This window comes from Balaenoptera acutorostrata, chromosome 19 (genome assembly GCF_949987535.1).
Source record: "Balaenoptera acutorostrata chromosome 19, mBalAcu1.1, whole genome shotgun sequence".
Taxonomy (NCBI): Eukaryota; Metazoa; Chordata; class Mammalia; order Artiodactyla; family Balaenopteridae; genus Balaenoptera; species Balaenoptera acutorostrata.
This window is the reverse complement of record NC_080082.1, coordinates 5,081,177-5,106,979: the sequence shown is the minus strand read 5'-3', so window position 1 is coordinate 5,106,979 and position 25,803 is coordinate 5,081,177. Positions and strand designations below refer to the sequence as shown.

Genomic DNA, 25,803 nt, shown 5'->3' with positions numbered 1-25,803 from the left:
TGAGGCTCAGAGAGAGGCGGTGACCAGGCTGGGGGAGAGAGCCCTGCATAATTGGACCTGTTCAGAGTATAGCAGATATGAGAGGGGAGTGTCATCCTGATAAGACTCAGGGAGGACCTTGGACTTGATCCTGAGGGCCACAGGAGGTCACCCTGCAGCTGGGAAGTGACTGCATGACACCCCGGCTCACCTCCTCCCCTGTGCCCCCAGGTTGCTGCCAGCCCCGAGCCCCCCCGAGAGCCACAGCCATGAGCAACGGGTGGAAGGACCACCTTGGTGCCAGCGGTTCAGAGCCCCTCCCGGTCGTCATCATCGGTGAGTGCCGCCCGGGGTCGGGGAGGGGCTGCACTGAGCCCCAGGGGTTGGAGGTCAGGCGCGGGCAGGGCCTGGAGCGGTCACTCTGTGCCCAGTGCTGTGCGCAGCAATGTATAAAACATCGTCTGAGTAACCCTTCCCAGAACCCTCGAGGCAAGGGCAGGGTGCTCCGCAGAGGCTGCGCAGTAGGGGCGGGGCGGGGCGTGGGGGACGGGTTCTGTGCCTGCGCCCGTCCTGTGCTTTCCCGGTGCCTGCTGCCTGAGTGACGGGGACACAGCCGAAGCTTGTGGTCCTGCCGTCAGGTCTGCACAAATGGGGGACAGAGGGCCCCTCCCTCCGGGCAAACGGCAGGTCGAACCACATGAAATGGCCATTTTTGTAAGTTAGAAACAGTTGAGCCTCGGCGATTTCATAGGGTTTGTCTGAATAGCTGTCTCCGTATGAGTAAGACTGAGAACAGCATAACATAAGACAGGGGAAAGACAGAGAAGAACAGGAGTGATGTCATGAGGTTAATTGCCCAAGAAGTGCCTCGGATAAGCAGTGCGATTCATCCAGACCTGGGGGCAGCCAGCCCCACAGGTGGCTTAGCGCCCACCCTGAGCACCCTTGGCCCCCGAGATCACCGCCAGAGCACGTAGCCATCTGTGCTGTAATATTTTACACATCCCTCTGACCGACCTGACCCCACTGTCAGTTCTCAGTAATCTCAGGATCTCAGTCATGCCGCTGTGTGACCACAGGCAAGTCAGTTAACCTCTCTGTGCCCCAGCTGCCTCAAGTAGAAAAGGAGGAAAAGTAGTATGTGTCTGGCTCAGTGCACTCGGGGCTATGGAGGGGTCTGGTACAGCAGCAGCGGCTGTCAGTTTCTTATTATTTTGTTGTTATTAAAATCACTTGATGCAAAGCTTGACACATAGTAAGCACTCAGTAAATGTCAGCGGTTATCTCCACAACTTTATTGTTGTTAAAGTGGTATAGTGCTCATAAATGTTCTATTTTTATTTTTATGCATGAAGAGCAAATCAATGAATGAGACAGATCGAGACCAAAGCCCTCGGTGGTCTCTCGTGCTCAAAAGCGCTGCCCTCTGACCCCGCCCTCTCTCCCCAGGCAATGGTCCCTCGGGCATCTGCCTGTCCTACCTGCTCTCGGGCTACAGCCCCTACGTGAAGCCAGATGCCATCCACCCACACCCCATGCTGCAGAGGAAGCTCACCGAGGCGCCAGGGGTCTCCATCGTGGACCAGGTGGGCTTGAGCTCCGGGTGGGAGGGACACCCCCATTGCGGGGAAACTCTCCCAGGCAAAAATCAAAAGGATGCATTTATGAGACATAAGACCAAACGTGTGAGAGACCACAAAATCAGCCACAGAAACTGGGGAAGAGGAATCACAGCTGTCTTTGAAGACTTACTTACAAATACCACATCAGCTTGTCTCACCTCCCCTAGACCAGTGCTTCTAAACCCAGGGATGATTTTGCTCCCCCTGGGGACACTTGGCCACCTGGAGACAGTTTCGGTTGTCACGACCAGAGTGGTGACACCACAGGCGTAGAGGGTCGAGGCCAGGGATGCTGTTAAACATCCTAGATGCACAGGACAGGCCCCACCACAAAGAATTATCCAGCCCAAATGCCAGTTGTGCCACAGCTGAGAACCCCTGCCCTAGACATTGCAGGTCCACCAGCCCCTGCTCAGGGGGGCTCACCAGTCTCCCCTCCACGCCCCTCGCCTTCCAGGAGGCCACTCAGTGTCCGCCCCCCACTTCAGGCAGCATCCATCCTCCTGGGCCCCTCCCAGCGTCAAGCTGGTGGGTGAGGAAGTAAGTTGGCATTGGGTCTAGATAGGCATTTTTCAGAATGCCTTCTACAGCAGGGGTTCCCCCTGCGGGGGACCCCCACCCAACCTGGGCCACACAGCAGGAGGTGAGCGGCAGGCAAGCGAAGAGAAGCTTCATCTGCCTCTCCCCATCGCTCCCCATCGCTCACATTACCGCCTAAACCATCCCCCTCCGCCCCACCCTCGTCTGTGGAAAAATTGTCTTCCACGAAACCGGTCTCTGGTGCCAAAAATGTTGGGGACCGCTGTTCTACAGGACAGCTGTCCCTCAGTATAACATGCAGAGAAAAATGTCCCTGCTCCAGTAAATCTGAGAGACACTGGGTTTGGCAAAATCAAACGGGTAAATGACAGCTGCGGGACTTGTCAGAGCCTTTAATTTGCTGATGAGCACGATCTCCTTTTGAGAGGCAGCATTTCCCAAGCTTATCTGACACCCTGATATTAGGGTGGAAAGGCAGGACCAGGTGGCCTTCCTCCAGCGGGCCCTCTGACTTGTGTCCCCCCGCCCAGGACCTGGATTACCTGTCCGAAGGCCTTGAAGGCCGGTGCCAAAGCCCTGTGGCCCTGCTGTTTGATGCCCTCCTGCGCCCAGACACAGACTTCGGGGGCAACGTGGAGTCTGTCCTCACCTGGAAGCACCAGAAGGAGCGAGCCATCCCCCACCTGGTCCTGGGCCGGAACCTGCCAGGGGGGGCCTGGCATGTGAGTGGGGCCCAGACGGGGTGAGGGGACTTGAGCCAAATCTACATGAAGTCTTGGCGGGGGGGGGGGGGGGGGGGGGAGGGAGGGTCCCTCCTCCTCCTCCCTAACTTGGGTTAGGACGCTTCCATTTCCCACCTTTCCCTAGTCACCTCCCCCTCCCCCTCCCCCCACCCCTCGCCTGCCCTGCCCTGTCCTCCAGCCCTGAGTGGATTGGGGCCCAGCAGAAGCCTGGACTTTGGTCTCCTTTCCTCCCAGTCCATTGAAGGCTCCATGGTGACCCTGAGCCAAGGCGACTGGATGGGGCTCCCGGACCTGCAGGTCAAGGACTGGATGTGCAGAAAGCGAAGGTGGGGCTGCCCTGGAAAGCCCAAGGTGGGCAGGGAAGACCTGGGCCCGACCCGACATTGAACTGGGAGCCAGAGGGCTTCGGGGCTCAGCTAGCCCGCCCTTCCTCTTACTCCAGGGGATAAGCTGAGGCTCAGCTGGGGAACGGACTTGCCCAGGACCACACGGGTAGTGAGCAGCAGAGCTGCGTTCACCTAGGACTCCCTGTCCAGTGCTCCTGCCGCACGACCTCGACCTGGCCTCCGTGTAGCATCCCAGGCTCTAAGGCGACGGTGACAGCTGGCCCCTGCCCCCCACGCCCTGCCCCGGAGCCTCCGGCCCAGGCTCCCAGTCCTCTGGCCTCCCACTATTCTGAGCCTGGCCTGGAACAGTCTCTTTTTGTCTAGGTCAGCTAATAGGATGCAGTTTTTTAAAAAAATGTTTCTGCATTAGAAACATAACCATACTATAGAAAACTGAAAATTGAGAAAAGGAAAACAACTGACCCCTACCTAGCACTGCCGCATCTCGGGGGGTTCTCTCCCCATCCGGTTTCCTGCTCCATAATGACCACACTGCACACTTCTCTCCACCCCAGAGAGACAGCAGAATCACTGAATAGATAAATTCTAGCCCCGGCTCGCCCTTGTACATTTCCTCCGCCCTCGGGGCTGTGACAGGGGGCCTGTTGTCCCCACCGAGGAGGCAGTCTCTGGCAGCTCGGTTTCCGCCCCTCCGGGGCTCACTGTCTGTCCCTTGGACACAAAGACTTTTTGTCCCTGAAAATTTGATAGGAAGACATCCACGCTGGTGTAGTGATGTGTTAACAGACAGATGGGAACGTAAATTTAACTTGTGGACATACCCTTTTCTATCGGACTCTTAAAATGTCACATTATGTCATGAGGACTTCACAGGGCCATTACACAGTGTTTGCAACCATCCTTTCCCATGGCCACTTATACTCGCAAGAGACGGTGAGCATCTCCACTAATTCCTCCATACCCAGCCTTGTGCTTAGACGTTGGAGCCAAAAGCCACAACAGATGCCCTCCCGGCCTCGTGGTGCTGCCACGGTTCCTAAACCACTTCCCAGTCATGGAGCTTTCATTCTTTCCAATGTGCCATTATTATCAAGAACCCCGGATGGAACATCTTCTGAGGACGGTCCTTTAAAACAATTTTTACTAAAACAGAGGAGGGGAAACGACCAGCCCACAGGCATGGATTCCAGACTTCCAGTTTCAGGAGCAGACTAACAAGTTGGGGTGGCTGGAGCGGCCTTAGGGGATGTGCTCTGAGCTCACACTGCAGTCATGGGTTGTATTGAAGGCGTGTCACAGAGGATTCCCTTCAAGTGAGTTAATCCGTAACAATGTGTCCACAAGTCAGGGAAAGTAACTCACCTAAGGTCACCCAGGTAGCTACAGAGAGGAGCTGAGATGATGTCAAAGTCTGTGCATCACCCACTGGCAACACTGGCCCCAGTCATGGCCCCGGAAGGGGTTGCAATAATAGCGATAGAAATAACAACAACAACAATAATAGTAATATAATAATAGTCTCTGCTGCTACTGTGTGGGCTAAGGACTATGCTAAGTGCTTTACATGGGTTATTCTTTAACCAACTTGTTTACTGAAATACAGGGACACAGAAAACTACACAGTTCATATGCCCACAGGTGGGTGAAATTTCTCAGAGTGGATACACCTGCGCTTCAGCCCCCCAGACTCAGAAAACAGATCCCTTATCCCCAGAAGCCCCCTCAGACCCCTCCCAGCCACCACCCGCTTCCTAAGAGGTAGGCACTCGCTTGACCTCGAACTCTGTAGATTAGTTTTGTCTGTTTCTGAACTTTATAAAAACGGAATCCTACCACATTTATGTAAAATATTATTTAGTCATTTGAAGAAACAGTAGTGGCCGACCTCATGTCACTTACTGCCTGTCAGGATCTATTCTAAATTCTTCATTCGTATTATCTAACCCTCTCAACAATGGCAGGGAACGGGTGTTGTCACCACGGTCATCCTCATTTTGCAAAGGAGGAGCCCAGGCAGAGGGTTCCAGGCCCAGAGCTCACTGGTGGCAGAGCCAGGATTCGAACCCAGGCCGTCTGGCACAGGAGGCCACACTCGGAACCCCACCCTAATGAGGCACCCTTATCAGCTCCATTTTACAGAAGAGACTGAGGCTCCCGAGAGGTTAAACCACTTAACCAAGTCCTACACGTCTGGGTGGTGCACCTCCCCCGCAGTCCGCTCTGTGACACTCTCCCTCCCTCGTCCTTCCCCGCAGAGGTCTTCGCAACAGCCGGGCCACGGCCGGGGACATGGCCCACTACTACAGCGACTACGTGATCAAGAAGGGCCTGAGCCACAATTTCGTGTCTGGCGCCGTGGTCACGGCCGTGGAGCGGGGGACGCCCGAGCCCAGCGGCCCCGGGGCCCGGGACCCCAGCCCCCTCTTCCAGGTGAACGGCTTCGTGACCGCCGAGGACCGGAGCCAGCAGCCCTTCTCCCTATGCGCCCGCAACGTGGTCCTGGCCACTGGCACGTCTGACAGCCCAGCCCGGCTGGGCATCCCCGGGGAGGCCCTGCCCTTCGTCCATCATGATCTGTCGGCCCTGGAGGCAGCCACGCGGGCAGGCACCATGTCCCCGGCCTCGGACCCCGTCCTCATCATCGGGGCGGGACTGTCGGCGGCCGACGCGGTCCTCTACGCCCGCCACTACAACATCCCTGTGATCCACGCCTTCCGCCGGTCCGTGGACGACCCCGGCCTGGTGTTCAACCAGCTGCCCAAGATGCTGTACCCTGAGTACCACAAGGTGCACCAGATGATGCGGGAGCAGTCCATCCTGTCGCCCAGCCCCTACGAGGGCTACCGCAGCCTCCCTGAGCACCAGCTGCTGCTCTTCAAGGAGGACCGCCAGGCTGTGTTCCGGGACCCCCAGGGCCTCCAGAAGGTCTTTGGCATTGCCCTGGTGCTGGTCCTCATTGGCTCCCACCCTGATCTGTCCTTCCTCCCGGGGGCAGGCGCTGACCTCGCCATGGACCCCAACCAGCCACTGAGCGCCAAGAGGAACCCCATTGACGTGGACCCCTTCACCTACCAGAGCATCCACCAGGAGGGCTTGTACGCCGTGGGGCCACTGGCCGGGGACAACTTTGTGAGGTTTGTGCAGGGCGGGGCCCTGGCTGTGGCCAGCTCCCTGCTGAGGAAGGAGGCCAGGAAGCCGCCCTAGCACCTGGCCTGGCATCCTTGCACCCAGGCCCTAAAGAGGAGGGGAGAGCACCACGGCCCTGCTGGATGCAGAGCCCATCCCAAGATGCCCCAGTGATGGAAGGGGGCCTCTCCTGGCAGGAGACAGGAGCGGCCACGAGCCCATGCAACAGCCCTCTCAGGTGAAGAGTGAGAAACCCAGGCTGCCAGGACTCAGACCAGGGTGGAAACAATGACCACGGGACAGGGTAGGCCCAGACCTGTAATTGGGGGTGAAAGCTGCTGGTGTGAGCTGGGAGCACCGGGGCCAGCTGAGCACCGAGCCAGCAGGACCCCAGGCCCTGCTCTTTCCAGAATCGGGTCCCAAATAAAACCAGCGCCTGCCTGCACTCCTGTGTCTGAGGACTCTGTGCTTGGGGAGGGGGCCAGGTGCCCAGGACCTGCTCTGGGAGTTGGAGAGTGGGGGCGGGGGGAGAAGCACAGGGCCTAGTGGGAGAAGGTCCTTGGGCTGGGGGGTTGGGAGTCAATGGATGGTGCCCCAAGAGGAAGGGCAGCTGAGTGAGAGCAGAGGAGACAGCAGCTGTGTTTGAGGAATGGGTGCTGGGGAGGCTTTCCTGCTCCGCCCACCCCTCCAGTCTAGTCCCACCCTCTCCCACTCTCCCTCCAGCCACACTGTCTCCTTTCAGTCTGTCCTGCATGTTCCCCACACTTGCACCTGCCACAGGGCCTTTGCACAGGATAGTCTCTAGCAGAGGGCACTTTCCCCTCCTCTCTTAACTCGTCTTCCTCCCACTCTCAGAGCATAAGGATCATTTCCTGTAGGAAGCCTCTTCTGACACATGCCCCTCCGTGGCCTTAAGGCAAATTCCCCTCTCATGGCCCAAGGTGCCACCGCTTCATAACAGTTCAGTTTTAATTGTTCATTTATCCGTGTAATCATTCCAGTATCTGGCTCCGCCCACTTGGATGTAAGCTCCAGGAGGCCAAGGAAATCTGTTTTCCCTGTCCTTGGAACCCAGTGCCAGCACCAGGCCTAGCACCTAGCAGGTGCTTGTTTAATTCTTTGGGTCGGTGGGTGGATGGATGCGGGGAGTGAGGGGAAGAGGGTGTTCCGGGGTGAAGACTGGTTCTGGGCGTTGTTTAACGGGCGGGTGAGGTCTCACCGGGCGTGCACCGGGAGGAAGGGAAGAGTGGGTACCAGCGGAGTGGTGGGGGAGATCCCCGTGCGTGGGCGCTGATACCCGGAGCCGGAGCCGGCAGAGGGCGCTCCGGGCTCGCCGGACACCGCGCTCCGGCCCCTGCAGCGGTGCCAAGGCGGGGCGGGGCGGGGCACCTTCCGGAGAGAGGACAGCGGGAGACTTTCGGAGGGGGGCAGCCCCCAGGGACGCACCCCTGCAGCCAGACCCCCCCAGGACCCCGCGCCTGTTGGGTAGCGCCCTGCCGCCGCGCCCGGCCGCGGGGGGTGGGGGCTGTGGCCACGGGGCACGTGGCTCGGGGTCCGGGCGGAGCGGCCCCCTCCCCCCACTCCCGTCCCCCGGCGCCGGCCCGTCCCCTCGCGGCCGCGGGGGCAGAGGGAGGGACGGAGGGCGGGGCGCGCGGGCGGCGCCGGGGAGGGGGTCGTGCGGGGGCGGTCCGCGGGCCGGGCGGGGGTCGGCGGGCTTCCGGGCGGTGGCGGCGGCGGGCGCGGCGCGATGTGCGAGCGGGCGGCGCGCCTGTGCAGGGCCGGCGCGCACAGGCTGCTGCGGGAGCCGCCGCCGCAGGGCCGGGCGCTGGGCGGGCTGCTGCGCTGGGTGGGCGCCAGGATGGGCGAGCCCCGGGCGCCGCTGGCCCCCGCCGTCCCCGCCGCGGACCCCGGCCCCAGCCCGGGCCCCGCCTCGCCGCGTGGGGGCACCGCGGTCATCCTGGACGTGAGTACGCGCCGGCCGGGACCCCGAGCCCCCTCCTCCCACGGGGGCGACCCCGAGGCCGCCCTCCTCCGTCCCCGCCGGGACCCGCGAGGCCCCCTTCTCCCTGGGTACGGACCCCCCGGCCCCTCCCGCTCGGCGGCCCGGAGCAGGACCCGCACCGGCCCCTCCGCGTCCTAGAGCGCCGCCCCCTGCCCCTCTACCTCCCGGCGGGTCTACCGTGCGAATCCTGTCTCGTTCCTGGACCGGGACGACCCCCTTTCTCCCGTCCCCTCCCTCCACTTCTGGGGATCTGCACGTTTTCAGAGCCGGGAGCCTGGAGCCCCTCGACCCGGCCACCGCCCCCCTACTTTTGTTCTGGCCAAACCGTCATCTTTTTCCCAGCTCGGCACTTCATCCTTTACCCCCATCCCTTCCCGGGACGGGAGCCTCTGACCGCTTCCGGCCCCCTCCTCCTCTCCATCCCGATTCCTGCCCCAGTCGTTGCTTTTCTAAGACCACCTCCCCCCAACACACACACACACACACACACACACGCGCACACACGCGCACACGCGCGCGCACACGCACACCCCCTAGGTCGGGGGCCTCCTTTCTTGTCCTGGCTGTCGCCCCTAAGCCCTTGTGTCCTCTACCCTAAATGCCCTTCCCCCAGGCACCACCTCTTTAAGTGAGGCCCCCTCCGCACCTCTGTCGTCCCCTCTCCTGTCAGCAGAGGCGGAGCCATCCCCCGTCCTCCCTGAGCCTGGACCCCTCTGGGGACCCCCATCCACTCTGAGCCCCGTCATTCCCTTCCCCACCCTCCCTCCCTCTCCTCACCCCCATCCATCCTCTCCGGGGCCCAAATTGCCCCACCTCGCCCTCCCACCCACTCCCCACCGGAGGAGGGAGATTCTACAGGATGGATGTCCCCTGTAGAGTGCTGGGGGCAGGTGGAGGGAGCTTTGCCCCCCCAAGGGGCAGCATGGCAGTGGGGTGTGCATGTCCCAGTGAGGGTGTCCTGTGTGGTGGGTGACCGCGGGCTGGGGTGCCTCGCTTGTGCATCGTGGGGTTCTGGGAGAGGGTGTGTGTGTGTGTGTGTGTGTGTGTGTATCACACATCGTTGTGAGTGGGGGTAGCGTGGATTTCCGCTCTCCCCTTCCTCCTGGAGCCCATAGCTGGCTCTGGGCGGAAAGGGCTGGGCAGGGAAGGGGGATCTGTGCTGTGAGTGCCTGTGGCTCAGTGCCCCCCGAACAGGCTCACACACAGCCCGACACGCACTTGCACAGCTGAACCCTCTCAAAGCCCCAGCAGCGTTCACGGCTGAAAGTCCTGGGCCGCCCTTGCAGGGAAGACCTGTCCAGACCTCTCCTGGTCCTCACAGGACTGGAGGTGGGCTCTGGAGTCCTCACATGCTGGCCGTGAGCTGGCTCTGAGCCTCCATTTCCTCATCTGTGAAATGGGGTGATGAGCAGGCATGGGGGCCACGTCACGTGGTCGTGTCAGCCACTTGTTTAACGCTCACGCCGGCACGGGCACCTGACGGTGGGACCCCCGCCTCCAGGAACCTTGCAGTCAGGCGCAGGCGTGTGGGGTGCTCAGGCTGGGGTTCTGATAACTGCTCCCTTTTCTGCCTCAGCCACAGTGGCTACTGCCGCGTGCCCAGGACTCAGGGTTCAGCTAAAGGAAGGGGAGATGTTTGAGAAGCCTTCCTGAGCTGCTGCTTTGGTTTGTGCTTGATGATGGATGCCTGCCCCGTTGCTTGGAGGGAGGGGACTAGGGGGCTCTGTCCTTGAAGGTGTGATGGTCACCCACAGGGGCCGTGCCTCCCTCTCCTCCTTCCATCAGCAAGGCTTACTAGGTCTCGAAAACACCAGGAGGAGGAGTTACCTGGTTTCAGCGGAGGCTGGAGGGGATTGGGCTCCCCCCTCCCCCCGCCCCCCTCTTCCCCTTCCCGTGGCAGCCGGAACCTTGCATCTGCACCTAGATTTCTGAGCTCCTGGCAGCCTGCTCCTACCCACTCCCCCATCCCCCAAAATAATCCAGTTCTGCCCTGGCTGATCCAGTCATCAGGCCTCGAGGTTCCCTTAGCAGACACCTCTGTTCAGACTTAAGCCAACCTCCCTGGAGGAAACCAGGCTCCCAAGGGGTCCTGGAGGGGGGAGGTATAAGGCGAGTGGCTGCATCCATGGGACAGGAATTCTGAGTGTGCGACTGAGCGTCCGACAGTGCGTGCAGCCCACAGACCCACAGCTCTGGAAGCACACACGCAAGCACGCGATGGGTGTGAGCGTATGTCCACGCGCATGTGTGCGTGTGTCAGCGTGGCCGTGGGCAGGCTGCCGGCACAGAAGGGAGAGTGGGCAGCTGCTTCCGTGCAGGCAGCGGGAGGACCTCTGCCTGAAACACCCTCCCACCCCTGGATCCCAGCCAGGGTGTCCTCCCCGGGGAGGGAGAAGGGGGCCCAGCTTCCCCAGGACCACCTGGGGTTGGGGGCGGTGGTCAGAGCCTGCCCCTTCCGGGCCAGCGCTGATTCGACCTCTCTTCTCTGCAGATTTTCCGCCGTGCGGACAAAAATGGTGAGTTTCCCTCCCAGGCTGTCCCCTGAACGAGGACCTGACTCTTTCTGGTTGGGAGTGCAGGACTCTGAATCCTGGCTCTGCTCTGTTCCTCAGTTTCCCCATCTTACAATGGCACTCCCCATAGTTCCCACTTAGTAGGGGAGCCGTGCGGATTCAGAGAGCAGGTGCTGGTGATGCTGTGATGCCTTGCCCGTGGTAAATGCTTGATGTACTTTAATCTCATGCAGCTGGGCTGGACCAGAGCAGCCCAGGCGGGGGCCCAGGAAGCCCCTAGCCTCACTGCAGGCCCTTCCCAGGCCCTGGCACACCTCTTCCTCAAAGCCACCTGATACAGTCGGTGCTGTTGCCCCCATTCTGTCAACTCCGTAGTGGCCCAGAGAGGTTCTGTGACTTGCCTGGGGTCACCCAGCTGCATGAAGACAGTCGAAGCTCTGCTGCGGACCCCAGCAGATTTCCCCACTTCACGCGGCTTCCCGAACAAAGTGAGCACATTGTCGGGGCCAGTGAATTCAGGACACTCCACTTCTCCTGACTTGCTGGAGATGTTCCACCCTGGACCTTTCTGGAAGGCAGGGGCCAGAAGATAACAAGGTTTACCAAGGTGCACCTGAGCCTCACGGTGGCCACAGAGACCGTTTGTATAAATACCATAGTCATTATTCTTTGGCCGGAAGCAACTCTCTATGGACTTTAACCAAGGCACAGCCCCTCTCCAGGCCTCAGTTTTGCCATCTGTAAAGTGGGGTGATAACACGTACCCTGTCTGCTTCCCTGGGCTGTTGGGGAAATGCAGGGAGGAGATGGGTGGTGAACTTTTTAAAAGAGAAGCAGGCAGTGCTCACTGTTGATTTATTCATCCATTGAGAAAATACTAATTAAGTATCAAGGCCCGTGCTGGGGAAGGAGTGGGGAACAGATGGCCCGGCGCTTGCCCACCCCCCCCAGGGCCTTCAGGTCCCAGGCCCTCTCGTGCGTGGGCTGGAGGTCAAGATGGCAGCACTCCCCTGGGCCCCAGCACCCCTCCCTCCTGACCCTGGGAGTAACCATTGAGCTGACCCCGCACTGTGTTGGGGGTAGAGCATGAGACCTTGGGGAACAGCCCTGGGCTGGAAGCTAGCGCCCAGGGGTCTCCCTCTCTCACCCACCATCCCTGGGTGTGACGGTGGCCCCTCCCAGGCCTCTTGGGATACAGGACCATCAGATGGAGTAATTCCCTATGGAGGAAGGAGAGGGACGCGGTGGGGGGACTTGAGTGGCACTCGAGAAATCGTCGTGGCATCGCGGCCTGGACAGCGTCAGAGACTAGAGAAGGGGGTTTGGGGGGCCTCTCTCTACCTTCTAATGTGCAGACGGCCTGAGGTCATCAACGTGTGTTGGCCACGCCCCTCAGCAGATGATGAGGTTTTTCCACGGAGGGATTTGGGCTTGTCCCTGTCGTGGGCCCGGCACACAGTAGGTCCTCGGTAGACAGCTGCTGGCTTACAGGTGACGGACTCATTCACCGCTGGGAGTGCGGTGTGTGTGTCCCTGGGATGCAGCCGTGTGGGTCTGGCTGTGCGTCACCATTCGTGTGCACATGAGGGTTGAATGGCCGTCTCCGACTGTTGCTGTACACACCAAGTGTGTGTGTGTGGAGGTGTGTGTGTGTGTGTGTGTGTGTCTTCCTGGTGGTTAGCTCTGCAGGAACCTTTGCAGTGTGTGTGTGTCTGTTTGGGTGCGTGGCTGGCGCCCTGGTCTCCCTTCAGGCACAGATGGGGTTTCATCCTCGTTGCTCATTCCCCGCCCCCCTGCACCCCAGCCCATCAGAGGCCGTGTTTCCGGCCCCTGAGCACAGCTGCGGGACCCTCGACTTTGCTCTTGCGGTCCCCACAGAGGCTGAGCCCAAGCCCACTCATGCCCCTGGGGCCTTAGTCTTCCCGGCCAGCACCAGTGGCCGTGGGGGGTTGTCACCAGGGTTAATGGGGGGTGTGATTCTGGTTCCCAGGAAGCTTCCCGGGCCTGTGAGAAGGAGGTAGGGCCCCCGCTTTGCTGCAGGGGCTGCCAGGGCTCAGCTGCCTCCCAGCTCTGTGACCTCAGGCCAATCACCAAACTCGCAGGGTCTCAGTGTCCCCATCTGTAAGTGGGGATAATCATACTAGTACCCGCTTCGAGGGGCTGTCATGGGGGGTGGAGTGAAGCTCGGGTCTTGGCATGCTGTAAGGAGCCATCGAGCCCTCACACCAGCTGATGAGCATTGAGTGCCTTGGAAAACGGGCCTTGGTTTGTCAACAAGTGTTTGATTCTCACCCCGTGCTTCACGGGGCGTTCACCATCTGGTGGAGACTGCCCGCAGCTGTGGTGCATCTATTAGGCACCAAGACGTTAATAGATCTCCTCTGACGTTCCCTGGGCTCCTAGTGGGAGAAGAAGCATCACCCCGCTTTCCTACAGGTGCCAAAAATCAAGGCTCAGGGAGGACAAGTCAAAGATCGCAGATTCTCAGTTGGGGAGCAGAGCGGGCGGTTCTGATTGAGCCCAGCCCAGTTTGCCAACATCGCGTGGGCAGGGAATGGATGCTGGCTCTGCCCCAGTTGTCCACGGAAGCAAGATGCCTGCCGCGGCCCCAGGCCGCGGGTTGGAGTGGAATCGGCCTTTGGGATCACAGGAACAAGGGCTTCGGCTCGGGCTGGCCTGGCCTGCTGGCTCCCAGGACAGAGGCGTCTTCGTGGAGGTGGAGGTGGAGACTGGGCGTGGCCCCCGCGGGGAGGCAGAGAATGGGGTGCCTGCCGGGGAGCCTGGGGTGTAGGACCTGGAAGGGTGGAGGGGTGGGCGCCAGACTGCGTTTCTTCCAGGGAACAGGGCGACTGGCGGACTCCTGGCATTTGAAAGGTCACTGCAACAGAGGCTGAGCTCATGCTAATTAGTGAGGACACCTGCAAACGGCCCGCCCGGGGGGGGGGGGGGGGGGGTCCTGGAGGTGCTAGGCCCTCTCGCTCCTCTAATTGGACAGAGGCCCTGGCAGATAGATGTTGCTTCCCTCATTAGCTGATCTGGGTTCAGCAGGGCTGTGGTGGGACTTTCAATCTAAATGTCACCGAGAAGGCTTTGTGCTCAGGAGGCCTGGCGGGCCTCTCTCTGCCTGTTCTCCTGAGTGCAGCTGGATGGCGGTGCCTGGCTGCGCGGAGGGAGATGGTGGTGGGGATGGTGCTGTGCCCCTGGCAGACGTGACTAATCGATCACAGCACGCTTCCACTGAGTCCAGACCTGGCTTCGGCTTTTCCATCTAGCCCTGTGGCTGGGGGTCTTGACACAAGACCCTGCCCCAGGTTGGGTTGGGAGCATGGACTCAGGAGCCAGGTGGCCTGGGTTCGACCTCCCGCTGAGGGATCAGGGCAAGTCCCATAACTGCTCCGTGCCTCTCTGCTCTGTAAACTGGAGGTGATGGTATACCTATGTTGTGGGGCGTTGTGAGGACCAGATGCGTGAACACACAGAGCCTGTGTGTCTGCCCTGGTTCCGCTCCCTGGCTCCTGGGTTATCATCAGTCTTGTTAAAGGAAACCTGGAAAGTGTCCTCTTTCACAGGAGACACAGAGCCATAACTTAGCATTTATGTATGTCACGGCTGGTATCGTGCACTGTTTATGGTTGGTTTCTGGGTCTTTATGTGTGAATGGGGGGGATTGTTTTGTTTTGGGGGGACTCTGGGTTTTGAAAGTTAGAAATTCATTCTCGCGTCTGTGACATTAAAACATGAGCCTGGAGAATTTGCTGGTGGTTCAATGGTTAGGACTCCGAGCTTCCACGGCGGGGAGCGCAGGCTCGATCCCTGGTCGGGGAGCTAAGATCCCGCATGCTGTGCGGGCAAGGCCGAGAAAACAAAACAAACCTGAGCACCTGAGACAGGAAGTTGGAGGCACGCTGGACATTGCCCCAGCCCTCCACGTGCAAGCCCGTGCCCACTCTCCCGTATTCCCCTTCTCAACACGGGCGGGGCGGAGCTCAGCACAAGGCGTGAGGATCTCCCTCTCCCTACTCAAAGTTGCCCTACTTTGAGTCCCTGCAGAGCTCTTGGCAGCAGAGATAGAAGCTCCAGAGCCTTTAAAATGTACGAGTGGCTTCTGCCTGGGTCCAAGTAGGTCTGCCGTGTCTGATTGGGCGGATTGTGCCCTGCTCAAGGGCAGCTACTTGAGAGAATTGAGGGCCTCAGATCCAGCCTGCACGGCCCTCCCCTCACGTGCTCTGATGCTGTACTGCATCTCCTCACCACCCCCATCAGGAAGCACGTTTCTTTCTAATCCACACAACGTGCCATGTGGGCTCTCGAGGGCTTTGACTGCAGACTTGCCGGAAGTAATGAAGGGGGTCTGCAGAGAGGGGCTGGGGCTCACCCGTTTCCCTGACCTCCGCTGTCTCCCACAGATGCGGCCCCTTTAAGGAGGAGCAGGAAGCGGTCTAAGATCAGTGAGGAGGGGGTTGTGGCTTCCGGGATGGGATGGGGAGGTGGGTGCACAGAGCGGGAGAGCCCAGGTGGGAGGAGCGGAGGCTGGAAGCTTGGGGAGTCGCTGGAGCTCTGCTGGGAGCCTCTCTCTCAGGGGCCCAGCTGCCCCCAACCCACGAGAACTTCCAGCGGGTGCTGGTACCCAGGGCAACCGCAAGTGGAGGCCAAAGAGGTGAGACGGGGAGGGAAGCGTTGGGACAGGGATGTCAGCTGTGAGGGCCCCTCGTCCAGAGCCCAGCCCCTCCCCACCCCAGAGCCCCAGGCCTGGCACCACCTCCCCCGGGGTTTGGCATCCTCAGGGCTGCATCCTTGGCCCGGTGAGTGCCACCGTTGGTAGCGGGCTCACGTCAGACCCTGTGAGGGCAGAGTGGAGGGGGGTCATTCCCTCCCCAGAATCAGGACCTGGGTGCTGAGGCGGAGATGATTAAAGTGTGCGGAGGTTATCTGGGCTTTTGGAACCAAAAGAGAGTGGTCATCACACTGCCTCCAGGTGGTCAGGTGACTGGGAGAGGAGGTTGCCTGACAGGCTCAGGTGTGCTCTACCTACTTGTTGACTGCGGGGCTTAATGAGCCCCAGCAGTTGCTGGTTAGGGGATTATCTGTAAATGGTGTTGGTCTGTTGGTTTGGGAATCAGCTAGATGAGTCTGTGATCTCCGTGAACTGGAGTTTGCTGGTTAATTTGGATTAGCGGCACCGGCAGGGATGATCTGAGCTGGGGTTTATCTGCTAGTTTGGGAATTAGCGGGGCAGGCGGGGATTACCTGGCTGGAGTTTCCCTGTTGATTTGGGAATTGTCTGGGTCTAGGGATGTCCCATCTGTTAGACACCAGCTGCTCTCCCCCCACCCCTTCCTCGCAGATGACGGGAAGTTATCCTTGGAGGAGTTCCAGCTCTTCTTTGCAGATGGCGTCCTCAACGAGAAAGAACTAGAGGGTCTCTTCCACACCATCGACTCCGACAATACCAAGTGAGCTAAGTCCTGGGGGCTGGGGCCGGGAGGCAGCGTTTCCCTTCTCTCGCAGTGGCCAGTCTCCACTGCCCACTCCCCTGGAGGCACGGAGACCTCAAAGTCCCCAAACCAGCTAATCCAGAAGTCCCATCTGTTTGGCCCCGACTGGCCGGGGTGATCTGGGGAGTGGATAGGTTGATACTGCGTTGGCAAGTGTTTGTCTTTTCTGAGCACACATGGCGAAGCTGGGAGAGACCCTAGATTTGCAGAGTATACACCGGATAACGAAAGGGAGAGATGAGCCCCCTCGACCTAGTTCTGACCCCAGCGCCTTGTGCTTATCCCCGTTCCCAACATGAGCTCTGTGGTTCTCATCCTCACCGGATCCCGTCTTAAACCAAACTGATCTTCACTCTGACCTGAACTCTCCTTCTCACCCTGTACCTAATCACCGTTTCTCCAACCCAGCCGGAACCCTAACCTGCGTCTCAATCAATCCCAAACTCCGGCCCCAGCCCTAAGACTCTAAATCCCTAAATCGAGCACAAAGTGTGCATTCTACTCACAGGTACCCAACCCTTCCCAACCTGGACTCTAGCCTTGCCCTCTCCGAGTGACCCCCAGGCAGGAGGAGGCCCGAGCCCCCTTCTCCACTCCACACCTGAGTTCCTCGGGGCTGTTTGGAGCAGATTTGATAAGCTGGGGTCCCCTGTGACAGGCTAGAGATGGTCTGGACGAGGAGCTGCCACCAGGCCCGTTGGCAAAGGGACACAGCACGGGGGCGCCTGGGGCCAGAGGTGGGGCGGAGCGTCCTGAGAGCCGGGGTGGGGCAGGCGGAGGGGGAAAGGCCCCTTGAAAGAAACGGCTTCCTGCCGCAGGCTCCAGGGGAGGGCTTTGTTTCTGGAGCGAGACGGAGGTTCTGAGCAGTTCCTGCAGCGCCCCGGGGAGCTTGAAAGGGCTGCGGCAGGTGCCTGTCGATTATTCATCCTCATTCGCGCAGCTGGGTCTGGGAGGAGGCGGCACTGGAGAGCGTATGTGAGTGCGGGCGGGCGGACTTCCCACTAGCAAAGGCCAGACCTCTAAAGACCTTTGGGTGTTTTCTTTCCAACGTTCCCCAGAGTGTGAGCTGTGAACATCCCCTCCTTGGGATGCTAAACAGGTTTTCTACCCAAAACCGTTCACACGGCTCAGAAAGGTCGGTGAAATGCTGCTTTGAGTACCATTAAGCAGGCTTCGTTTCTGCAGGACTTGTCGGAACTTTTCACCAGGTGATGCGGATTGGGGGAACCTCCAAGACAGAGTTTGCAGAGCCTTTTCCCAGAAGCCTCTCGATGAAGCTGACACACTCTGTAGGCCGGCGTCTCTCAGTGAGGGAACTGGGGCCCAGAAAGGGAAGGTTATCAGGACCTGCACAAAGCTCAGGTCCCTTGGCGTCCGCCGCCAGCACACCGCCCCGCCGTGTCTGCGTTCCGAGGCTGCCGCCTGCGCCTTCCCCGGCGTGGGTGGCCTTCTCGTGCTCGGCCTCCTCTGAGGAAGGACAGGAGGATCCCAGGCCTAGAGTGAGAGCAAGGAGGGCCACCCACACCCCCAGCAGAGCCCAGGACCCAGCAGGCAGGGATGCCCGGGGCAGTGCGTCGCGTGAGAGTTTTGTTGACAGCCTGTAATAGCCATGGGCTATTCCCCTCCCTTTTGCCAGCCCGAGGTTTAGCCCCATCTGCTCCTGATGTGTGGTGGGCAGGCTTTGGGAGAGGAAAGCGGTGGGGAAGCATGGTGAGGGGGTCAGACAGACGCACAGACATGGGACCCTCTGGAGGGGGCGGCATTCTTCACCTGCTGTTCCCGCATCTGTGAAGCCGGGGTCACGGTGCCAGCGCATAGGATGAAAGGAGAAGAGGCCCGGGAGGTGTTTTGCCAGCTGCACTAGGCTGTGCTCGCCAGGCAGGGAAGGAGAGCGGGAGGCACGGCACAGGCTTGTCCCTGAGTCCCTCTCATTCTCTCTCTGCAGCCATGTGGACACCAAGGAGCTGTGTGGTAGGTGCTGGCTGTGCAGGGACCGAGGCTTGGGTGGGGTGTGTTTTTTGGGAGGGGAGGGGCCTGGGGAGAGGCAATGAATGAGGGGCACAGACGGGATTGGTGGGAGGACCCAGAGGGAGGGCCATGATCCTCCTATGACCTTTGACCCCTGCCTTCCCTTCCCCCAGATTACTTTGTGGACCACATGGGGGACTATGAGGACGTCCTGGCCTCCCTGGAGACCTTGAATCACTCTGTCCTGAAGGCCATGGGCTACACCAAGGAGGTCAGCGGGTGCGGGTGGCTTTCGGGGGGCCAGGGCTTGAGTGCTGGTTTGGGTCTGCATTCCCCCAGGACATGGTCACGCAAGGGTGCCTGGATTTGTGATGACAAGTGTTGGGCGAATCTGGCTCTGAAGTGGGCTTGCTTGGGGCTTCTAGAGAGAGTGAGGGAAACTGCAGTGAGTGGAGTGGCTTGGTGAATGGCACTGTCCAGCCGTGTCTGGTTCGGAGGGTGAGGCCCTTTCCCACGGTTGGGCTTGGTCCTGGGGTGGAGTCCTAGGAAGGGAGTGGCAGTCACACTGAGGACTCCAGGGTCCTTGGACAGGTGTCACACCTGACGATGCCATGCCCTTTACAGCAGGGTTACGGATGGGGAGGGATGGGGGTGGATTTGAGCATCTGAACTTGACCGGGAATCTGAGGGTATCTGGGGTGAGAACGCCGTGTCCAGACCAGGAGACGTGAGCTGGGCGGTTGATCCATTAGGAGTGTTGGGAGGGAGCTGGGTGCAGGACTCTTTGCGTGTCCTGGAGAGAGGGCTCGGGTGTGGCTTCAGAGTCTGTGCCCGCAGGCCTGTCACCTCCTTGTTGGCATTTATGCCCTGGAGGAGGGCAGAAGGAGGGAGATGGGGCAGGTTGTGGGCTGGGCGTCATTGTAGCTCAGATGGGCGTAAGCAGGCCGCCTCCCAGCTCCGTTTCCCACCTGTGAGTCTGCACTTGCTCTGGCTGGTGCTTCTGGGGGGAGCAGTGGGGTGTGTTCCTTCTCTGTATCCACGGAGAAGAGTCACTGTGAATTTCCCGAGGATCTACGACAGCCAGGATTAAACACTCACTTAATCCCCCCAGCAACCTTGTGGGTAGTGACACTCATAACTATAAGTGACATAACTATGGAAACATAGCTTTCATAACTATGGAAACAGAGGCTTGGAAAGGTGAACCCTGTAGGGTCGTGGCCAGACAGCCAGAGCTTCCTGCTGAAATGGGAGGGGAAACTGAGTCAGGGACCTGGCCGGAGGTATGGAGCACAGCATGGGAGCAAGCTGACCAAGGCGTGTAGGAGGGAGTGGGCCACGCTGTGATGGACATGTAATGCCCGAGGGCGTGCAGCCTACCTGAGCTGTGGGAGCTCAGGAAAGACCAGCGCCACCTGCTGGTTTAGGCCAGGGAGCTTAGCTGATGAAGTCAGCCAGACCAGGCTGAAGGACCCCAGCCAGTCACTTCTCTTTCTGAACCTCAGTTTCTCCATCTGTGGAATGGGAGCATTCACTTTATAGAGTTCTTACAAGGACTGAACAAAGTAAAAGGTCTCTAAGCTGCTCAGCATAGGGTCTGGCACAGAGCAAAGGCAACTATTAGTATCATTAGGCCCCTATTGTGTGCCCAGTCATAGGAAAGATCAGTTCTGTATGTTTTGTTCAGATGCTACTCGGTTCCTGCTCTACCAGGTGCTGGAGAATCCCTTTCTTCCCATATATCCGAAAACAGCTGGGCCTGATCCTGAACCTCCACGAACCCACATTTCCATTTGTGTCCTAGCGTCATGCTGTTTTGAGTCTTGGTGTTTGAAGTATATTTTAACGCTGTGTGAGACCAGTTCCCTTTCATCGTTCATCCTTGGACACTATTTGATGTTCTGAAAGTATCAAGATGGGCAGGGGGTTAGAAGGCAGCATGGAAAGCCCCCAAGCTCTGGCACCCTTGCGCAGTGTGTCAGCCCCAGCTCCGCTCCTCACGGTGGAGTAAGGCACACCGGGTGCCCCCATGGGGCTCCTTGCGATTGAACTCGCCGCCTTGAGCCTCAGTTTTGAAATCTGGGAACGGAACCACTGCCCAGCAAGGTCGTCTTCCGTATTAATAAAACGCGCACGTGTTTCTTGGTCTTTGGGCATAACTATTCAGAGCTGTGACACAATTCTGTACCAAGAGACGATTTTATTTTTTATTTTTTTAATTTTATTGGAGTATAGTTGACTTACAATGCTGTGTTAGTTTCAGGTATACAGCAAAGTGATTCAGTTATACATATATTCATTGTTTTTCAGATTCTTTTCTCATATAGGGTATCACAGATTACTGAGTAGAGTTCTCTGTGCTATACAGTAGGTCCTTGTTGGTTATCTGTCTTATATGTAGTAGTGTGTGTATGTTAATCCCAAGCTCCTGATTCATCCCTCCCGCCTCCCCACGTTTCCCCTTTGGTAACCGTAAGTTTCTTGTCAATATCTGTCAATCTGTTTCTGGCTTTTTTAAATCTCTTCAAAATATTGTGTTCTTTTGGTTGTTTAAAAATTTCTATTGGAGTATACTTGATTTACAATGTTGTGTTAGTTTCAGGTGTACAGCAAAGTGAATGTTATATATATATATCCATTATCTTTCAGATTCTTTCTCCATATAGGTTGTTACAGAATATTGAGTATTGAGTAGTATTCCCTGTGCTATGCAGTAGGTTCTTATTCGTTATCCATTTTATTTATAATAGTGTGTATATATTAATCCCAGCCTCCTAATTTATCACTTTCCCCCGTGTTTCCTCTTTGGTAGCCATAAGTTTGATTTTGATACCTGTGAGTCTGTTTCTGTGTTGTAAATAAGTTCATTTGTATCATTTTTTTAAAAATTAGATTTCACATATGAGCGGTATCATATGATGTTTGTCTTTCTCTGTCTGACTTACTTCAGTTAGTATGATAATCTCTAGGTCCATCCGTGTTGCTGCAAATGACATTATTTTGTTCTTTTTTATGGCTGAGTAATATTCCATTGTATATATGTACCACATCTTCTTTATCCATTCATCTGTCGATGGACATTTAGGTTGTTTCCATGACCTGGCTATTGTAAGTAGTGCTGCAATGAACATTGGGGTACATGTGTCTTTTTGAATTATGGTTTTCTCAGGGTATATGCCCAGTAGTGGGATTGCTGGGTTGTATGGTAGTTCTATTTTTAGTTTTTTAAGGAACCTCCATACTGTTCTCCATAGTGGCTGTATCAATTTACATTCCCACCAACAGTGCAAGAGGGTTCCCTTTTCTCCACACCCTCTCCAGCATTTGTTGTCTGTAGACCTTTTGATGATGGCCATTCTGACCGTGTGAGGTGATACCTCATTGTAGTTTTTTTTGTTTGTTTGTTTTGTTTTTATTTTTTGGCTGTGTTGGGTCTTTGTTGCTGCGCACAGGCTTTCTCTAGTTGCAACGAGTGGGGGCTACTCTTCGTTGCAGTGTGCAGGCTTCTCTTATTGTGGAGCACAGGCTCAGTAGTTGTGGTGCACGGGCTTAGTTGCTCTGCTGCATGTGGGAACTTCCCAGACCAGGGGTCGAACCCATGCCCCCTTCGTTGGCAGGCAGGTTCTTAACCACTGTGCCACCAATCCATCTGATTGTAGCTTTGATTTGCATTTCTCTGATAATTAGTGATGTTGAGCATCATTTCATGTGCTTTTTGGCCATCTGTGTATCTTCTTTGGAGAAGTGTCTACTTTGATCCTCTGCCCATTTTTTGATTGGGTTGTTTGGTTTTTTTGATATTGAGCTGTATGAGCTATTTGTATGTTGTGGAGATTAAGCCCTTGTCAGTTGCTTCGTTTGCAAATATTTTCTCCCATTCTGTGGGTTGTCTTTTCATTTTGTTTATGGTTTCCTTTGCGTGCAAAAGCTTTTAAGTTTAATTAGGTCTCATTTGTTTATTTTTGGTTTTATTTTCATTACTCTAGGAGGTGGATCAAAAAAGATATTGCTGCAATTTATGTCAAAGAGTGTTCTGCCTATGTTTTCCTCTGAGAGTTTTATAGTATCCGGTATTACATTTAGGTCTTTAATCCATTTTGAGTTTATTTTTGTGTATGATGTTAGAGAATGTCCTAATATCATTCTTTTAAACTGCTATCCAGTTTTCCCAGCACCACTTATTGAAGAGACTGTCTTTTCTCCATTGTACATTCTTGCCTCCTTTGTCATAGATTAGGTGACCATAGGTGAGTGGGTTTATCTCTGGGCTTTCTATCCTGTTCCATTGATCTATATTTCTGTTTTTGTGCCATTACCATACTGTTTTGATGACTGTATTTATAGTATATTCTGAAGTCAAGGAGCCTGATTCCTCCAGCTCTGTTTTTCTTTCTCAGGATTGCTTTGGCTCTTCGGGGTCTTTTGTGTTTCCACAAAAATTTAAAAATTTTTTGTTCTAGTTCTGTGAAAAATGCCATTGTTAATTTGATAGGGATTGCACTGAGTCTGTAGATTGTCTTGGATAGTATAGTCACTTTGACAATATTTATTCTTCCAATCCAAGAACGTGATATATCTTTGCATCTGTTTGTGTCATCTTCGATTTCTTTCATCGGCGGCTTACAGTTTTCAGAATACAGGTCTTTTTTCTCCTTAGGTAGTTTTATTCCTAGGTATTTTATTCTTTTTGATGTGATGGTAAAAGGGCAAGGATTTTAACATCTACCAATGCAACCTAAAGCAGTTTGCAGGATTTTTGCTGTTGGAGTGTACCAAAGGCTGCATGATTTCCTAGTGTTGGTGGTCATGCTATGATAGGTTGTCACAATGGTGACTGGCATTTCTTGCATGTTTTCTAACAAGTTTTTGTTTGGAGAAGTGCAGCTCATTGATTATTTCAAATACTTCTCTTGCATCCATTGATTTAAGGTGACTCATTTGCTTTTGTAGATATGCAGTCATAGTATCATTGTTAACTAGCGTAGTTACTGTCTTCATTTCTGGTATGTGTTCCTCCTGTTTCTCCGTTGTGTCCTGTTGCGTTTACCCTGAATTCTCAAACATTGTAATGGCACTACGTCAGACATCCTTGTTTTGCTCCTGATGTTCAAATGCATCTCTCTAGTAGTTCTTCACTAATTATAATATTAATACCAGCTCTTATTTTAGAAATAAAGTCTTCAGTCTGTTAAAAAATATTTTTGTGTTCCCTTCACTAAATGTTGCCTTAGGGGGTGGTAGTGAATTTTTTTCAAATGCCTTTTTGGTATTTTTTTTTCAGGGATCATATGATTTTTCTTAACCTATTGATGGGGTGGATTCTATTATTAGATTCTCTCCTATTGAACAGTCCTTAGCTTCCCGTGATAAACCCTAATTGGCACATTATTCTTTTACCACGTTGCTGAATCCTGTCACTAGCTGAGTGTTTTATCTCTGTCTCTATCAGGAATTGAGATTGGGTGATAGGGAATGAATTGTAGGTGGTTTGGAATATCTTTCTGTGTGTGAATCAGCTTCTTTAACTTAGAATCATGTTTCTATTCAAAAATAGAAAGAATTAATCCATAGGCTTGGGTTGAAGTACCAAACAGGGGGAGGGGATTATTATAATAGTGATTTTAAAGTCAATCCTAATTTTAGGTAAACTTTTGGTGTCCATTTTAGTATATTTTTAAACAAAGCTGCCATGGACATGTTCAGTTTTATGATCGATTATACATAGTATGTTCTTATGATTTTTTAAAAAAAATTCTAAGACATTGAAACAAAACAGGCACATAACGTTTAATAAAACATCTGCTGTTACAGCTCAGGTCTTGATTTAAATTTTGTCCTATTTTGCTACATTTAAACTTCTATTTAACAGAGTTTTGCCTGTTTTAATTAGTTGTTTCTAGAAACGAGCCCCTGACACATTTATTTAAATTTAATTCATACAGTATGTTTTCTCCTGTATTTATTTTTTAAATTCTTTTCTTTCCTTTAAAAAAAATCTTTTGTATTGAAGTATAGTTGATTTGCAATATCGTGTAAGATTCAGGTATACAGCACAATTCAGTTTTATATATTTATATATATATATATATATATATATATATATATATATTCTTTTTCAGATTCTTTTCCCTTATAGGTTATTAGATAATATTGAGTAGCATTCCCTGTGCTATACAGTAGGTCCTTGTTGGTTATCTGTTTTACATATAGTAGTGTGTATATGTTAATCCCAGCTTCCTAATTTATCCCTTCACCCACCCCACTTTCCCCCTTGGTAACCATAAGTTTGTTTTCTGTGTCTGTGAGCCTCTGTTTTGGAAGTAAGTTCATCTGTGTCTTTTTTTTTCTGTTAGATTCTACATGTAAGCGATATCATGATACTTGTCCTTCTCTGTCTGGCTTACTTCACTTAGTATGATAATCTCTAGGTCCATCCATGTTGCTGCAAAGGGCATTATTTCATTCTTTTTTTGATGGCTGAGTAATATTCCATTGTATATATGTACCACATCTTTTTTATGCATTCCTCTGTCAGTAGACATTGAGGTTGCTTCCATGTCTTGGCTATTGTAAATAGTGCTGCAATGAACATTGGGGGTGCATGTATCTTTTTTTTTTTAATTTTTATTGGAGTGTAGTTGATTTACAGTGTTGTGTTAGTTTCAGGTGTACAGCAAAGTGAATCAGTTATACATATACATATATCCACTCTTTTAGGTTATTTTCCCATATAGGCCATTACAGAGTATTGAGTAGAGTTCCCTGTGCTATACAGTAGGTCCTTATTAGTTATCTATTTAGAAGTGTGTACATGTCAATCCCAATCTCCCAATGTATCCCTCTTCCCCCTTACCCCCTGGTAACCATAAGTTTGTTTTCTACATCTGTGACTCTTTCTGTTTTGTAAAGAAGTTCATTTGTACCCTTTTTTTAGATTCCACATATATGCGATATCATATGATGTTTGTCTTTCTCTGTCTGACTTATTTCACTCAGTATGACAATCTTCAAATGGCATTATTTTGTTCTTTTTTTAAGGATGAGAAATATTCCATTGTATATATGTACCACATCTTCTTTATCCATTCCTCTGTTGATGGACATTTAGGTTGCTTCCATGTCCTGGCTATCGTAAATAGCGCTGCAGTGAACATTGGGATGCATGTATCTTTTCGAATTATGGTTTTCTCCAGGTATATGCCCAGGAGTGGGATTGCTGGGTCGTATGGTAGTTCTATTTTTAGTTTTTTGAGAAACCTCCATACTGTTCTCCATAGTGGCTGTACCAATTTACATTCCCACCAACAGTGTAGGAGGGTTCCCTTTTCTCCACACCCCCTCCAACATTTATTGTTTGTAGATTTTTTTGATGACGGCCATTCTGACCGGTGTGAGGTGACACCTCATTGTAGTTTTGATTTACATTTCTCTAATAATTAGCAGTGTTGAACATCTTTTCATGTGCTTT

At 54.6% G+C, this 25,803-nt stretch overlaps 2 protein-coding genes across 8 annotated transcripts in view; both read left to right on the top strand.

Moving 5' to 3' along the window:
- OSGIN1 (oxidative stress induced growth inhibitor 1) overlaps window positions 1-6,795 on the top strand; it is a 54,057-nt gene extending 47,262 nt beyond the window's left edge. For all 4 annotated transcript variants that reach the window (XM_007182581.2, XM_007182579.2, XM_007182580.2 and 1 more), the window contains 5 exons: window positions 211-315; window positions 1,429-1,565; window positions 2,672-2,863; window positions 3,119-3,210; window positions 5,487-6,795. In XM_007182581.2, the coding sequence (XP_007182643.1) occupies window positions 249-315; window positions 1,429-1,565; window positions 2,672-2,863; window positions 3,119-3,210; window positions 5,487-6,435 (1,437 nt within the window). In that variant the 5' untranslated portion in view covers window positions 211-248 and the 3' untranslated portion in view covers window positions 6,436-6,795. The remainder of the gene's footprint in view (window positions 1-210; window positions 316-1,428; window positions 1,566-2,671; window positions 2,864-3,118; window positions 3,211-5,486) is intronic.
- A 1,146-nt stretch (window positions 6,796-7,941) lies between these two features.
- Window positions 7,942-25,803, top strand: part of NECAB2 (N-terminal EF-hand calcium binding protein 2) — a 39,385-nt gene continuing 21,523 nt past the window's right edge. The window contains exons 1-7 of one of the 4 annotated variants that reach the window (XM_057534881.1): window positions 7,950-8,320; window positions 10,851-10,875; window positions 15,279-15,320; window positions 15,452-15,529; window positions 16,217-16,325; window positions 18,313-18,338; window positions 18,509-18,606. In XM_057534881.1, coding sequence (XP_057390864.1) covers window positions 8,105-8,320; window positions 10,851-10,875; window positions 15,279-15,320; window positions 15,452-15,529; window positions 16,217-16,325; window positions 18,313-18,338; window positions 18,509-18,606 — 594 coding nt within the window. In that variant the 5' untranslated portion in view covers window positions 7,950-8,104. Of the gene's footprint in view, window positions 8,321-10,850; window positions 10,876-15,278; window positions 15,321-15,451; window positions 15,530-16,216; window positions 16,326-18,312; window positions 18,339-18,508; window positions 18,607-25,803 lie in introns of all 4 variants that reach the window. The other 3 variants (XM_057534882.1, XM_057534883.1, XM_057534884.1) reach the window with 3 other exon arrangements.